The sequence below is a fragment of the Halichoeres trimaculatus genome, unplaced genomic scaffold, assembly GCF_033239565.1.
Source record: "Halichoeres trimaculatus isolate MK-OKI-2021-1 unplaced genomic scaffold, fHalTri1.1 fHalTri1_scaffold_23, whole genome shotgun sequence".
NCBI lineage: Eukaryota > Metazoa > Chordata > Actinopteri > Labriformes > Labridae > Halichoeres > Halichoeres trimaculatus.
In genome coordinates, this window is record NW_027437201.1 from 1,477,237 (window position 1) to 1,491,871 (window position 14,635).

The following is a 14,635-nucleotide window of genomic DNA, read 5'->3' on the forward strand; positions in this document are numbered from 1 at the left end:
TTTCTCTTTGAATAAATATTATTTACAGAGGCCTGAGGAGAGATAAGCACTCCAACTTCTACAAACAAAGTTATCCGTTCTGCTGCGTATTGTAAAATGTTTGTGAAGTGGTCAAAAACTTTCACGTGCATCACTGATCACAGAGCAGCAGCACTTAGTGAAAACCAGTTCTCATCTCTTTTCCATCTCCCTCTGAACTCAACAGTCCCTGTGCTCCATGGATGAGTTCAGGAACCTGGACCGGGACATCGAGGGCTCGGCCAAACGCTGGAAGAAGTTTGCAGAGTCTGAGTGTCCAGAGAGGGAGAAATTCCCCCAGGAGTGGAAGAACAAAACATCCCTGCAGAGACTGTGCATGATGAGAGCGCTGAGACCAGACCGCATGACGTACGCCGTCAGGTGAGAGACCCAGCTCTGTCAACATCTGTCCTGTCTCAGGCTGTCAAAGTTAAAGCATTAATCAGATTAATCCCATCATCATGATTAATCTGATTACAAATTAACTCAATTAACTCATCTGCTGTGCAGAATGACACAAATTCCCTGAAATGTCTCTGGCAACGTATTTTGGGCAGTTTGTCCACGTAATTTTGAGTACAATAAATAAATAATGGATTGCAACAAACTGCAGAGCCATAAATATCATGGAGGACAGGGTTTCTACGAAGGGTTTGTAAGTTGCCTCTCAGGATATATTGCTGGAGGCTCCATCAAGAAGCATAGAGTTGTTTTGTTAACATGAACTGTTAAAGGTGTTAACACGTTAAAGGCAAAAATATTTCCTCCTTTTCTGAGTCTGTTTGCTTATCCAAACTATTAATATCCACAGCAAGCCTGTGATTAATCTGATTCAAAATTTTAATCGTTTGACAGAACTACTCTAAACAAAATTCAAATCATTTGTAATAGATATTGATATAGATTTTGATAGATAAATTGTCTCTTTTGATTTTGTTAAACCCAAGGGAAATGTGTGACTAATCATGATTACTTTTATATGACTGGTTCCTTCCAAGATGTGTGTGTGTGTTGAAATGTCTTTAAGAGTTATTTATTAAGCTACTGGGGCATTGCTGCAGTACTTGTTCCTCAAAGCAGCTTTCATATTACTGATTTTATTATTGAGGTTTTCTAGTGCCCTCAAAAAAACACTGAACGCATTTACTCTGTTCAAGGTCACCAAACTTTCTCTTTCTCTTTGTTTATCTGATTGTCTCTCTGATAGCAGCTACAGTCTCCATTTCTGCAGCTGAAAAATGTTTTTCTTGATCTTCTCTCAAACAGTTACCGCTCACCAGGTTTATTGACGTTACTGAGTGGTAGACATGCACAGTTTGACTTTGTTTGATGGGGTTTTCCAGGAGGTTCCCCTTAATTATGACGTAATCTGCACCTGTGTCTCTTTCATGGTGTAATTAGTTAACTGGACGATTATTTGCAGTCATGCATGTGGCTAACGCTGCAGCCAAACAGACTGTTCCATAACAGAACGTAAAGACTGGTGGTCCCTTTGTTTAAAAGGAACCCCGACTGTAAGGACTAATAGGCATAAAAATGCTTAAATTCTTGTCTCAAACAAGATTTTGTTGTTAAAAGACATAAAGAATTGTTTTTTCTTTCAAAAAAATACAGTTTAAAACACTGTTCTATCCTACCGGCGCAGCCATTGTTTTATTCTTGGTTGATGACGTAGATCGGTTGCTTGATGCTGAGCGTCTGGATATCCCTGTTTACTCACTACCAGTCGCCTAAGTCACTAGGTTTCAAGTGCAAGAAAAACGATTATAATGCCACATTGTGCTGCTTTTGGGTGCACTTTTCAGTCGAAAGGAAACAAGGAGACTGATGTTAGTCTGCACAGCTTCCCAAAAGACAAGAAAAGAAGGAAGTTGTGGGAAATTGCTTGTGGGCGTAAACAACTTCCATTGGACAACATCAAGTCGTCAGTCATCCTCATGTAAAAAACACAACAGCGGAGGATTCTAGTGACTGAAATTATTTTTGATAGAATTGATTTAATCAAAGGACAGTTAGATATTGTCACCTTGAACAGCTGATGACAGAAAGTGAACCTCCTTACAGCAGATGCTCTCCCTCTCTGTTGACATAGCAACGCAGCAGCTGCAAGCACACCAGCGACATTGGCCGGCTCTCGCCTCTTCGCGTCCTCGTTTGTCTTCATTTTGAAGTTCCTTTGGTTGTCTGTTTTCAGTACTATCATTTTCACTTATGTCTCTCTCGGGTTCAAACTGAAATGGTTGAACAGACGACATGACTTTGCGTTGTGAGGTTAAATCCTATATGAGATTGAAACTGGTGCAACCATATGACTTCACTACCCAGACGTCATTGGGGCGTAAACAACAATGGCGACCTACGAGTGAAAATATTTTTTCAAATTTTATACAAACTAAGATATTTTGAAAGATTTTATTATCGTTCTTATGTAGCTGGTAAAAACTCTGATCGTTTAGGAAAATGACGTTCTGGTAGCCAGGGTTCCCTTTAATGGCCGGACATGCATACAGGCCCAGTTGATTAAAACCCAAACTTCAGACACAGACAGAGACCGGGACACAGACAGAAGTCCACACCCTGACTCATATGGTAAACCTGACTCTGACTTCAGAGAGCTGAGCTCAAACCGTTAGTTACATCTAACCAACTTCATCAGCTTGTTCAGCCCTGAACTCATGACAGAACCACTGTAATGTGACAGGCGGTTTGTGTAACGCTGAAGAACCCAGAGAGGAATGTCCTGAGAGGAGGGGACGAGAGGTTTATCAGACGTGACGTTTGACCTGGACGCGGGGCTGAAGTGTTTAAGGCTGTTCAGAAAGGTCAGAGCGAGCGGAGGGTGAAAAACTGGCTGTCAAAGAGAAGAGCCTCCAACAATGGAAGTTATGTTAGCCTACTTAGCTCGGCTGCCAAAGAGTGGCCTGCAGGTGTGTCAGCCTGTCTGTCTCCATCTGTGACCCGAGAAGCTCTCTCTGACGACTGTCTCCTCTCCTCCCTTAGCACGCCATTTGTTTACGACCTCTGCATGGTTCACAAGTCACATGAGACGCCAGCAGAGTCAGGAGATAGAAGGGTTTTTTAAGGGGAGCTAGTCTGATTTTCTTTATTTCTTCTCAGAGAAGCTCGTTTAGTAATGGTCACCCTGCCAGATTAGACAATCATAGATACATAGACCAATCAACACAGCCGATGTGATCACACTGGAGGGAGGAGCAGTTAGGCCAAACAACACCCAGAACAGGGACTGGCCTGGTTGTCCCTCACCTTATAAAAGCGGGGTCAAACTCTTCTCTCTCATTGGCTGCCTTTACATGCAGTCATTGACCCTTTTATATTCAGAGTATTAGCAATAACCTGGTTGTACATGGCCATGTAAACACTAATAACCCCTTTTAAAGACTGGAATATGCTCATATCCTGGTTTTTAAAAACAGAAAATCTCCCCTGAGTTCCTCCTTTTCTAACCTGAATTTTTGCTCATGTCTATGTCCATCAGGATATCTCCATCCAAAGGAACATTCATCTGTGTTCTGACCATGTTCTGTACGCAAGGAATCTTGGTCTTTGGAGTACAGGAAGTCTGCCGTGCTGCTGCTGTTAATGTTGTTGTTGCTGCTGTTGCTATGGATACAGGAAGAAGAAGCAGAAATGATGCCTATCTCGTCAATGACATTCTGTGTGTGTCTAGATGTTCTCTGTGCATTGCTGTTTTGATCAGGATACCACGTAATCAGGAATAACCCTGTTTGCTCACACATGTTAACAGGTTATTGTGAATGTTTCTCTGAAACCAGAATTACTGACTTCATGTAAACGCAGCCTGAGTTCATCCCGACCTTCATCCTTCCTCTTTGGCTCTGCTGTTTTCTTTCCATCAGTGACTTTAGCGCGTGCAGATCGAGGCAGACAGCCAGAGCAGTTTCTCACCTTAACCCCAGAACTTTACGTCCATTAGACTGGAAACAGTGCCGTAACAGTACCTGTTTCCTCTGTTTGTCTGGAGTTAACCCACCCTGACAGATCATATGTCAGCATCCAAAAATGAGTCCAAACCCTGATCAGATGTAAACAGGTGGAAATCAGGTTTTGATGACTAAAGCCTTTAATCCCAGAGCTGCAGCCTCTGATGTGTCGGACACGATTAAAGATATTTAGTGAACGTCGTCAACAACAGCTGTGTTTGCTGGGAAAGCGTTTAAGCATTCAAAATTAAACTGGAATGATGAATCATCTGTCAAAACATCACCTCTAACTACTCTGCCAGCGCGGGTTTTCATAAAGAATCCAGCGTGTTGATTCAAGGATGAGGATTTGGTTGAAACAACAGACAGAAAATGACGTTTTAAAGACTGAGGGCTTTAACGCAGAGGGGATGAAAGAGACTCTGACAGCACGGTCGTGACTGGAGTTCATATTTCTTCTTTAGGAACACTCTGTCTAAGACACTGTACTACAGAGGAGTCCTGCTCCTCTTCCTCATCTCCTCCTCTTCCTCTTCTTCTTCAGCCTGTCGTCAAAGATGATAAGAAGTGTTTGAGTCATATTCTCTCCCCGCAGAGACTTCGTAGAGGAGAAACTGGGGAGCAAGTATGTGATTGGCAGATCACTGGACTTCGCCGTCTCCTTTGAAGAGTCTGGTCCGGCTACGCCCATGTTCTTCATCCTCTCTCCTGGAGTTGACCCTTTGAAGGATGTGGAGAAACATGGTAATACTCTCTTTCTTTTCTCTGGTGTTTCATCTTTAATAAGCTGTGAAGCTCCACCTCTGAGTGAGCTCTGCACTTTATCACCCAACATATGTTGATGATTTCTCCGTCCTCTCTTTGTAGTCAGCGCTCACAGGCTTTTATAATCACTGGAGTCAAGTGTAGGCACACCTGTGTCTTTACCTGCATGCAGGATGTGAGCTTTGATTCCTGCTGCAGAGGATTATCAGCCGAGCAGCAGCATCCCAACACATCTGCTGCGAGATGGGCCATCACTGCCAAAGCACAACAGGCTCGGGTAGATTGAGGGGATTATCGTAAAGGTCAGGAATATATGAGACGACACCTCGGGAGTATTAGGAGCAGCACAAAGTAAATGTCATTGGTTTTAGAGTTACTTTACATCGCAGCATGAATAAATGGTTTGGCATGGAGACACTCTGTGTGGCTCTTTGACCGCCATGGTGCCAAAAACAGAAACGTCTGAGCTGACCTGGAAGCAGACGCCGTCACAGTCCCACATTCTGAGTCTGCTGCCAAAATAATCCGGTCTGTAGGTTTTTGAAGTCAGCTCTATGAAATATTCACACCGAGGGGATGGGATCATTTTACTGGAGCAGAGAGATTTCTTCAGAGTTTCTACATTTTTAGATTTCAGTCAAAACAAGAGCAGAGTTCAGGAGGAGTCACAGGGAGGTCTACTCACGAAGGACAAGGTTTCTGCTCCACAGACCACTTCAGCAGCTCTCTAAATGAACTCCAGACCCACAGTAATGAGCCTGAACTACCTGCAACTGGTTTTAGAAAACAGAATCAGGGTTACTGCTCTACAGACCACTTCAGCAGCTCATGTAATAAACCACAGTCCCACAATAACAACCCTAAACTACTACTAAGTCTTTTCAGGATCAGAAAAATATATTTTTAATCACTCAGTCATCAGTTTCCCTTTGAGCACAATGATGTCAAACCAAAGCTGTTTAAATAAATAAGGAATAAATGATAATTAATGGAATAGAATTTTTAAGAAACAGAATAGATGAATAATCTAAGCTAAATCTCTGAAGTGAGCCCATCTCAGTGTAGTCCCAGTCATCCCAGACAGTCTGGAAGCCATCCATGGTGGAGCTCTGGTCATGAATATCCCCATCCAGCCTCATGTCTCAGTCAGGCTCACGGTACAGCACTCCCAAAACTCTGCTTGACCCCTAGCTCGTCCTGTTAACTCCTCCACCCTATTCTCCATCATCATCATCGTTCATGCATCCTATCCTCCTCCATCGTCATCGTCCGTCCATCCTATCCTCCTTCATCGTCATCGTCCGTCCATCCTATCCTCCTCCATCGTCATCGTCCGTCCATCCTATCCTCCTTCATCGTCATCGTCCGTCCATCCTATCCTCCTCCATCGTCATCATCCGTCCATCCTATCCTCCATCATCCGCCCATCCTGTCCTCCATCATCTGTCCATCCTATCCTCCATTGTCATCGTCCATCCATCCTATCCTCCATCGTCCATCCATCCTATCCTCCATTGTCTGTCCACCTTATCCTCATTATCATCATCAGTCCATCCTATCCTCTATCATCTGTCCATCCTATCCTCCATCATCATCTACAGAGCACACCTCACACTAACTTCACACTAACTTCAGCAGAGTATCAACTTCTTTATGCTCCAAATCTTGTGTGGTAAAACTTGACTTTGCTGTAAACCAACATGGCGGACAAACAGGGAGAAGCAATGATGGTTGTTTTCAGTCTCATACTGTCTTTACTTTGGTTCCGTCTCTTTACTTTCTTACTTTAATTTACAGTCATGGAGACGGCAGGAATGTGGTCTGTATTTCAGAGTTAGTTGGAAGTATCAGGGAGCTTGGAGGGCAAGCTTCCTTCTTCTCTTACCTACTCTTTCCACAGTCAGCTGAGTCAGCTTTTGTCTTGATTGTATTTTGTTCTGGTACACGTGACATTACAAGCTGAGCATGTTCAGCTCCTCTCAGAGAAACCCTCACACTACAGGATTTCTAGTTTCAAATATTAAACATGTTCATTGTTTACCATCTCTTCTCCTGAGGCCTTCAGAGTGGTTCCGACCAGACTACATCACTCTAAACACACCCTACACCACAGGAAAACCAGACCCCATGTCATGTGAAAACATCTGACAGTCTCCATCTGTTTTTTTTGCCCCTGAGTCAGAGTCATTTGAGTTTGAGTATCTGCTGATACTGAGTCCTGATCCGATACTTCTACTCTGATTCAGTACGCTCCTGGATTTAAGCCACATTTTGCTCTACTTTACTGCATTTAACCAATAGAGTCACTGCAGCAAAGTGATGTCATGGCCTGGGTTGTTTCTGTGCGGCGTTAAGACCATCTGACTCTGTACCACCACACAACAGTAATAAATACTAAGCTGTTATTTTCCCAATTTGTTTTGAAATAGATCAGATAAAAAGTAATGAGAACAAATATATATCCAATCCCTGATCACGATGTAATGTAACGTCCGATTCCAATCGGTTGTGTAACCAAGTGATTGGATCAGGACATCCCTACAGTCCTCAACTCTCTCCAACTGTGCTTCTTGAGAAAAAAAATCTACCAGGTTTAGTTAAAAACAGAGTAAAACATGAGATGAAGAAAGAATGCACAGGAGCAACTACTCCAGGAAATAAGCTGACTCTGATATCCTTACTTTATAGTGAATCTAGGAACATTTTGTGATAAATAAAGCATCTCTGGTTCTGAAGCGTTCATCGTTTTGCAAAAACATGCTAACATCTTCCTCCATCCATCCCTCCATGAAAGTGTTGAAACACTCCGTCTGCTTCATTAGTTTACTGTTTTGGTCTGATCTCTGTGTCTCTGATTTGTGTTCAGGCTTAAGGAGCCTCTTTAAGCTCCTTAAATCACAGCAGAGATGAATTTTAACACTACAGAGGAATACTGTGGAGGATTCACGGAAGCCGGCTCATATTTCAGACTCTCCTTTTTACAGAGAGTCCCAGGCAGCAGCAGGTGGTTAAATCATCCTCAGACCTCAGGCTCCATGTGAAATCCTCCATCCTCCTCTATTAGAATAAGCGGGAGCATCCCTCCTGCTGCAGCTGCCTGTGAGGGCTGTGATTATTGATTATCAACACCCTCTCTGTGCGCCCAGTCAATCACATCAAAGCTGAGAGCAACCAATCAGAGAGAGACACATTACAGCCCGCCACAAAGAGGTGCTCTTCCATTAGGACTGTGACTATTGAGTTTCTCATCTGTGTTAGGCTTCAATTAGATTTTCATTAGATAGATGATGTGATTTTTCTGCTCTGTGGGGGGCTGATATCCCTGAGACCAAACCCCACTATCTGCTGCTCTCAGGGCCCAGTTTTAATGAAAAGACCCAAATAATTGTATTTTTCTCTCCTATTCTCAACGGGCAGACGCTGACTTTTGTGGAAATTTGCAGATTTAATGAGACCCAGATTGGAAGATCATTGTCACCGTCTGTCTCAGTGTGCTCAATGCAGAGTAATATAAAACAGGGATCAGATCAGTGTTCAGATCCACATCAGCACAGCCCGGCTCAGACAGGGGGCTCGTTTTTTTTAAGGTGGATTTTAGGAAGGGGAGGGGAGCTTTTTGCCTTTTGTTAAACAGGACAGCTGAGGAGAGAGACAGGAAATGTGTCTGTGAGGGCGACTGGCACCGCTGCACTTGATGCACATGTTAAACAGACAGACCTCATGGTTTCACCTTCAAAGTCAGAGAGCTCATCCTACCAATAATCCAGAACACTTTGTTAAACCAGATGATTCACTGCACTCCTTGTAGATGTCACCCCTTTTAGGCATCAGAGGTAAAGTATAATGTAAAACAGAAAAAGATCTTACAAAGATCAAGATCTGAAATGAGGTCATCATAAGGAACTCCTGTGACGCACAGAAATGAGACACGCAGGATCATCAGGAGAGAACACGTGTGGCTTTTATACTTAAACACTCCATGTGGTGTCCGTTTCCACACTATAGGGGTCAGTGTATTGAAAACACACATCTACCACAGTACTAAATAGAGAAGAAGAAGTTGTTTACTCTGTGAACATAATTTTTTTTCACCTATTCCTCTTATCTGTTCTCTATTCCTCTGTTCATCACACAATTACCATGGTGTGATAAATCATTGCACTGCAAGGATTTTTGTGCTCCAGACACCAGGAGCTCATGTTCGTCCACATGTCTCCATGCAGAAGTTAGACATTTTTAGGGCTACATGGAAATTTTCCGTTAAAAAAGATCACATTAAGGGGTAAGGCTGCCAAAATGGTGTCATTTTGGCATCATTCGTCGGCACAAAGCTGTGCGGACCCTGCGGATGTGTCAAACATAAACCAAGCTTTACTTGTTCATGGCAAGTTAGACGGGTGGGGCCTCAAACACCAAAAGTCTGGCCATAGCTCTGCCTCTGACAGGCCCCCAGAGATCTGGCCAATCAGAGTGAAGGGGGTTTGTGGAGCGGGGAGCCTTAAAGAGACAGCATCTAAAACGAACAAACAAGGTGTTTCGGACAGAGGCTGAAAATAAGAGTTTATAAAACACCAAGGAGAGAAAAATAGAGATATATTTGAGCCCCTAATCATGTCAACATACTACGGGGGCACCAGAGGGACAAAATAAAGATGTACAACAACCCCTCTTTAAACTGAAAATCCTTTGCCTCCATCTCTCTCGGTTACCTTGATTTTGTCATCTAACTTTTTTTCCTGTCAGTCTCTGTGTGAAACCTGTGAGCTGATCAAAGTGTCTGAGGAGGGTCATTTGTCTGGTTTGTTTCTTTGCAGGGAGGAAACTGGGATTCACTTTCGACAACAAGAACTTCCACAACGTGTCTCTGGGTCAGGGTCAGGAGGTCGTCGCTGAACAAGCTCTGAGTTTGGCTGCAAAGAGCGGACACTGGGTCATATTACAGGTCAGTTATTTCCCAAACCACAAACACATCTCTGAGGTGTGTGATGTGATGCAGATAGAAGCTGTGGAGTGACTGGAGCCTGCTGTTTGTTTTCTCAGGAACACAGTGACACCATAGTGGATCAAACTAATCAGAGTTTGGAGGATCTGATGGCGTATATAAAAAGAAATAACATCAAAGTTGTTTTTAAAGGAGCACTTGGAGCAGGGAGGGACAAACAGACAGCAGACCCTCGTGAAAGCTGAACCCAGACTTTATTTGCTGTTTTATTCAGGAGTGCTTGGAGCCGTCAGCTCTGTTATCGGCACATGTTGTGAATGAGGTGTATTATCACATTGTTTTTCATTCCACACTCAACGGGATGTTTGCTTTCCTCCCAGGTTCGTCTGCTCAGGGAAGTGAATTTAATTTTCTGTGGAAATTTCCTCTTGAAAGGGTCTGAGCATTATACAGTACCCTATCTGCAGCCACGGTGTCTGTTCTCCTCTTATCTGGAGGGCGAGGCTGGCGTTTGCATTTTAAGTGGAAACCGTGCTGGAATTCTAATGGGGAGTATCGACAGATATGAAGCACAGGCCGGGCACTGCGGGACACCTTTTCTTTTAATTCACACAGCTGGTAGGGATTTGAAAAAAGAGAAGAAGACAGGGAAGCCATCACTCTCTGCTCCAGAGCCAGGACCGCAAAGACAAGCAGTTGTTTAATTACCTTTGCATAAGAATCCGATCAATAGGCTTAAAAAGGCCTCGTCCTCCTGGCAACACACCGCCCACTCGCTTCATCACCGCCTGTCTGAGAGACACCCTGTGGCACCGGGAGGCTCAGGGGAGGAGGGGGGATCATATCCTCCTCTTCCTCTCTTCGGTCTCTCCTCTTTCCTTTTTCTCTTCCTCTTTCCTCTCCTATTCACTCTCTTCCTTCTCTCCTATTTGATTTCCTATTTCCTGTCCTCTTTCTCTCCTCTTCCTCTCCCCTTCTTCTTGTCTTCCATTTCTCTTCTTCTCCTTACCCTCTCCTCTGTCTGTTCTCTCCCACTCCTTGTTTTATCATCTTCCTCTTCTCTTCTTCTTTCTCTTCCTTCTATCATCTCCTCTTCCCCTCATTATTCAGACCTATTTCTCTCTTTTCCCCTACTCCTAGTCTTCTCTTCATTTCCTATTACTCTCCTCTTCCTTACTCTACTCTTCCTCCATTTTTTCCTCTTTTCTCTTCCTATCTTTCTCTCATTTTTCTTGTTCCCTTTTTCTCTCCCATTTCTTTCTCTGTCCTGTTTCTTTCCTCCTCCTCTTCTCTTCCCCTCCTCTTTCCCTCCTGGTCTTCTCCTCTTCCTCTCTTCCTTTCAGAGGTGTGAAGACAGTGTTTTCCTGTTCAGCTGCAGAAACAGCAGAAACTCAAAACGATCAGAATCCAGTGTCAGAGGTAAACGGTCACAGCTTAGCACCATGTCATTACCAACGCTCTGACATTCATTCAGTCATCTCATCCCCTTCTCTCACTCTCCTATCTGTCCTCCCACCCCCCGGCTCCCCCTCTCATCTCCCCCTCCACCTCCTCCCTGTCTGCCAGGCAGGCTCCATCAGAGGAGGGCCGGGTCACAGGCAGGTTCCCCTCTGCTGACGGGTAATTATGCTGCAGAGCAGCAGCTCCTGCACCGACGGCCCTTTGAGACAGAGACGCTGAAACTTTGAAAGCAGCCCATCCAGGGACAGAGAGGGAGAGGGATGTGGGGGGGGCAGGCAATCAATCGGGCAGATTGGAGTCGAATATCCCCCCTCGGCCCCGCATCGAGTGGCCTAAACTCACCATCTCCTTTCAGCGTTTAGCACTAAAGCGACTCCATCTGTGGCCGAGGAGGAGAGGAAGAGAGAGACGAGTGGAGGAAAATGCTCCCCCTCAGCCTCCTCTCCTCTCCTCTCCTCTCCTCTCCTCTCCTCTCCTCTCCTCTCCTCTCCTCTCCTCTCCTCTCTTCTCCTCTCTTCTCCTCTCCTCTCCTCTCCTCTTCTCGAGCAGCCAGAGGGATTTGACAGTCTATTGAAACCTAAATGATTCATGCTTCCTCTCTTTTCCTTTCAAATCTTCAACTAAAGTTGGACAAAATTGGTCTTAACTATTGATGTAGGAGTGACCCTTCCTAACCTACGAGGACGAGGAGGAATAAATCGAGCCTCAGTGAGAATATCATTACAGCCGCCTGTTTAATTTATGAATGGAGCAGAATTATCTGTTCCTTCATTCTTTTAATTATGGCGTCCTGAGGAGGTAGGAGATGTTGATTTCTAACTTTAGATCCAGTCAGACATGGAGCACGTCTCTTTTCTCAGGCAGCTTTAAGCGTTCATTGTGAGGCTTTAATGGACAGTTTGTGTCCAGAAACTGAACAGGAAAATGTGAGGGCTCTGCCCTCAGATGCTGTTTGACTGATCGTCTTACTACAGCTCCCATGAGCCTTTGCAGGGACAGATAAAATTCCTTCATATTGAAACCCAGAGAAATTAGGAGAAATTTGATGATACTAAACATTTTATCACACATTAGTTTGTGGAACAAGGAGGGACGAACTTTGTGGAAACTTTATGGAAACTTTGTAAAACTCTCAGCTGATTGATCATAAAAACAATTCCTCAGCAGCCTCTCTCTCTCTCTCTCTCTCTGTCTGTCTGGTTGATGTGATGTGTTGGAGAGCTTCAGTAACGTCACAGTCAGCGCTGCGTCCTGCTGTCGGTGTCTGCGATGTGTCTGCTCCTGTTTGTCCGTCGGTCCTGGTGACCGTGTTCCTGCATCAGTGTGGAGTCTGACTGCGTCTCCTCTGCAGGGATGCCTCCTCAGCACTGGAGCCCAGCTGTGCAGCTGTCCTCAGAGCTGCTCCTTGATGACTGTGTTTCTGTGTGTGTGTGTGTGTGTGTGTGTGTGTGTGTGTGTGTGCACCTGCATATGTTTCTATTGCTGAACACTGTGTTGGCGTGACAGGCGGTGTCATTGTGCGTCCCCTGAGGTCCTGTTTGATAGCGATGCGTCACAGACCTTGCCCGTGGTGTCTTGTAATGGCTTTCAGATTCAACTTTTACATTATTATGTAAATAGGTAACTCTTTGATGTGGTATCAGCGCAGTCATCGCTCACGCTGGGAGGCCCTTATCGAGGAGACGTTGAGGGAACAAAAAACGTTGCACCTGAAAGTTAATTAAAAAGCCATAAAACGGAGGCTGCTGCTCCGTCTTGTTTGTTTGTCTGTCGGCCTGCTGGTCCGTCTCTCCTCCCCCCGTCTCCCCTCGCCTCCCCTCGTCTCCCCCTGCAGCCACACGATGAATGGTTTCATTACAGTGACAAGTTCTCAGGCGCTCTCTGTCTCTCTTCTTCTGTTGGCTCCCTTTATTGCCAAACTATTTACATGCCAAGAGGAAGGGTTGTTCTCTGGCTTGATGAAAAAGCGCTTGAATTTAGACTTTTAATTTGTAACCCATTCATTATTCTCTGAGGCACCGAGAGGCAAACTAACTCCTCTCTCTCAGCTCGCAGCTCCTCCCCCATGATGTAAAACTTTCTCTCCTCCTCGTCTCAAACGACTCTCCCTCAAACTGACGTTCCGCTCGCTGTCGTGTCCCGTCGTTCGGAAAGAGGGCTAACTCCAGCCATCATAAGGAAGATTAAATATGGAGAGCAAAGGGAAATGAGAAAGTAAAGAGGCTTATGAATTAATGACTGGAGTTATTAGTGCTGTAATTAGATTTAAGGAATGGGCAGTGCTGTGTGGTGAGATGTGGGGGGCTTGGCTGACTCCTTATCATTCACAGGATATCCTGTAAGTGTCAGGACAGTTGAGATGGAAAATTGAGCTCATCCATGCTTGTGTGATAGTACAAGTCAGCTCGGCCGCCTTCGCCGTGCCGAGAGATGAATGTGCAGAAAAGTCAGGCTGAAGTTCCGCCGGAGAGCGGTCGCTTAATGTCAGCAACCTGCAAATGGGTTTGAAGTGCTGTGTACCGTTTAATTTGGTGCCACATCAAAGTCAGAGTGAGGAGAGGATGATTCCCGACGTTTTAATTGCTCCTTTTCTGCGGCTCGTCATTACAAACATAAATTAAACGGCCAATTCTAGCATCAAGCGCCTTATTAAGCTGTTCTGTGTTCTCCATTAGAGCTCAGAGTGCTCAGATATCCTACAGAAAACATTATCAGGCTCTAGATTAGGCTCTCTATCCTCAGCTAAGCTTCAAATCCAATAAAAAGAGATTCCACATCTTAACCCTTTCCCTGCTGACCCTGATTTCTCTACCCAGAACATCCACCTGGTGGCCCGCTGGCTCGGGACGCTGGAGAAGCTCCTGGAGCAGCACGCAGAGGGCAGCCATGAGGACTTCAGGGTGTTCGTCAGCGCCGAGCCCTCATCCAGCCCTGAGGGTCACATCATCCCACAGGGGATCCTGGAGAACTCCATCAAGATCACCAATGAGCCGCCAACAGGGATGCACGCCAACCTGCACAAGGCTCTGGACAACTTCAACCAGGTGAGGAGCTCAGAGGGCTGACCTCACAGCAGGGGGTAGCTCCTGAGGGGTGGGAGATAGTTACACCTGCTTTAACTTAAGATCTGAGGCCTCGTTTACACAGAGACTCCCGCAACGATTCTTCCTTTCCTTCCTTACATGAGGACGGCGTGAAAACGATCCGCGTTCATACGACTCCAGGAGGAGAAGTCTCCTCTTCTGTTCTTTCTTTTTCTGCCGTTTTGTTGTGTGAGACAGTCGGCAATCCAACCATAACGTGCATTACTGCCACCTACTGGCTCAACTGGAAATGTGGCTGAGCGCGGAGCCTTCACCTGAAACTGCGAGTGCGCATGCGGTGACGTCAGCGCTTCACCCTGAGATGCTCCGCTCTGTGTTTACACGAAGCTGGATGGAGGAGCGGATTCAGATCTTTCCACTCTGGGGAGCGTTTTCAAAAGTTT

General features: G+C 45.1%; 1 protein-coding gene across 1 annotated transcript in view; it reads left to right on the forward strand.

Annotated features, from left to right (window-relative positions):
• dnah9 (dynein, axonemal, heavy chain 9) overlaps positions 1-14,635 on the forward strand; it is a 187,644-nt gene that overhangs the window by 147,172 nt on the left and 25,837 nt on the right. The window contains exons 68-71 of the mRNA XM_074663038.1: positions 206-399; positions 4,576-4,724; positions 9,560-9,687; positions 13,965-14,192. Coding sequence (XP_074519139.1) covers positions 206-399; positions 4,576-4,724; positions 9,560-9,687; positions 13,965-14,192 — 699 coding nt within the window. The remainder of the gene's footprint in view (positions 1-205; positions 400-4,575; positions 4,725-9,559; positions 9,688-13,964; positions 14,193-14,635) is intronic.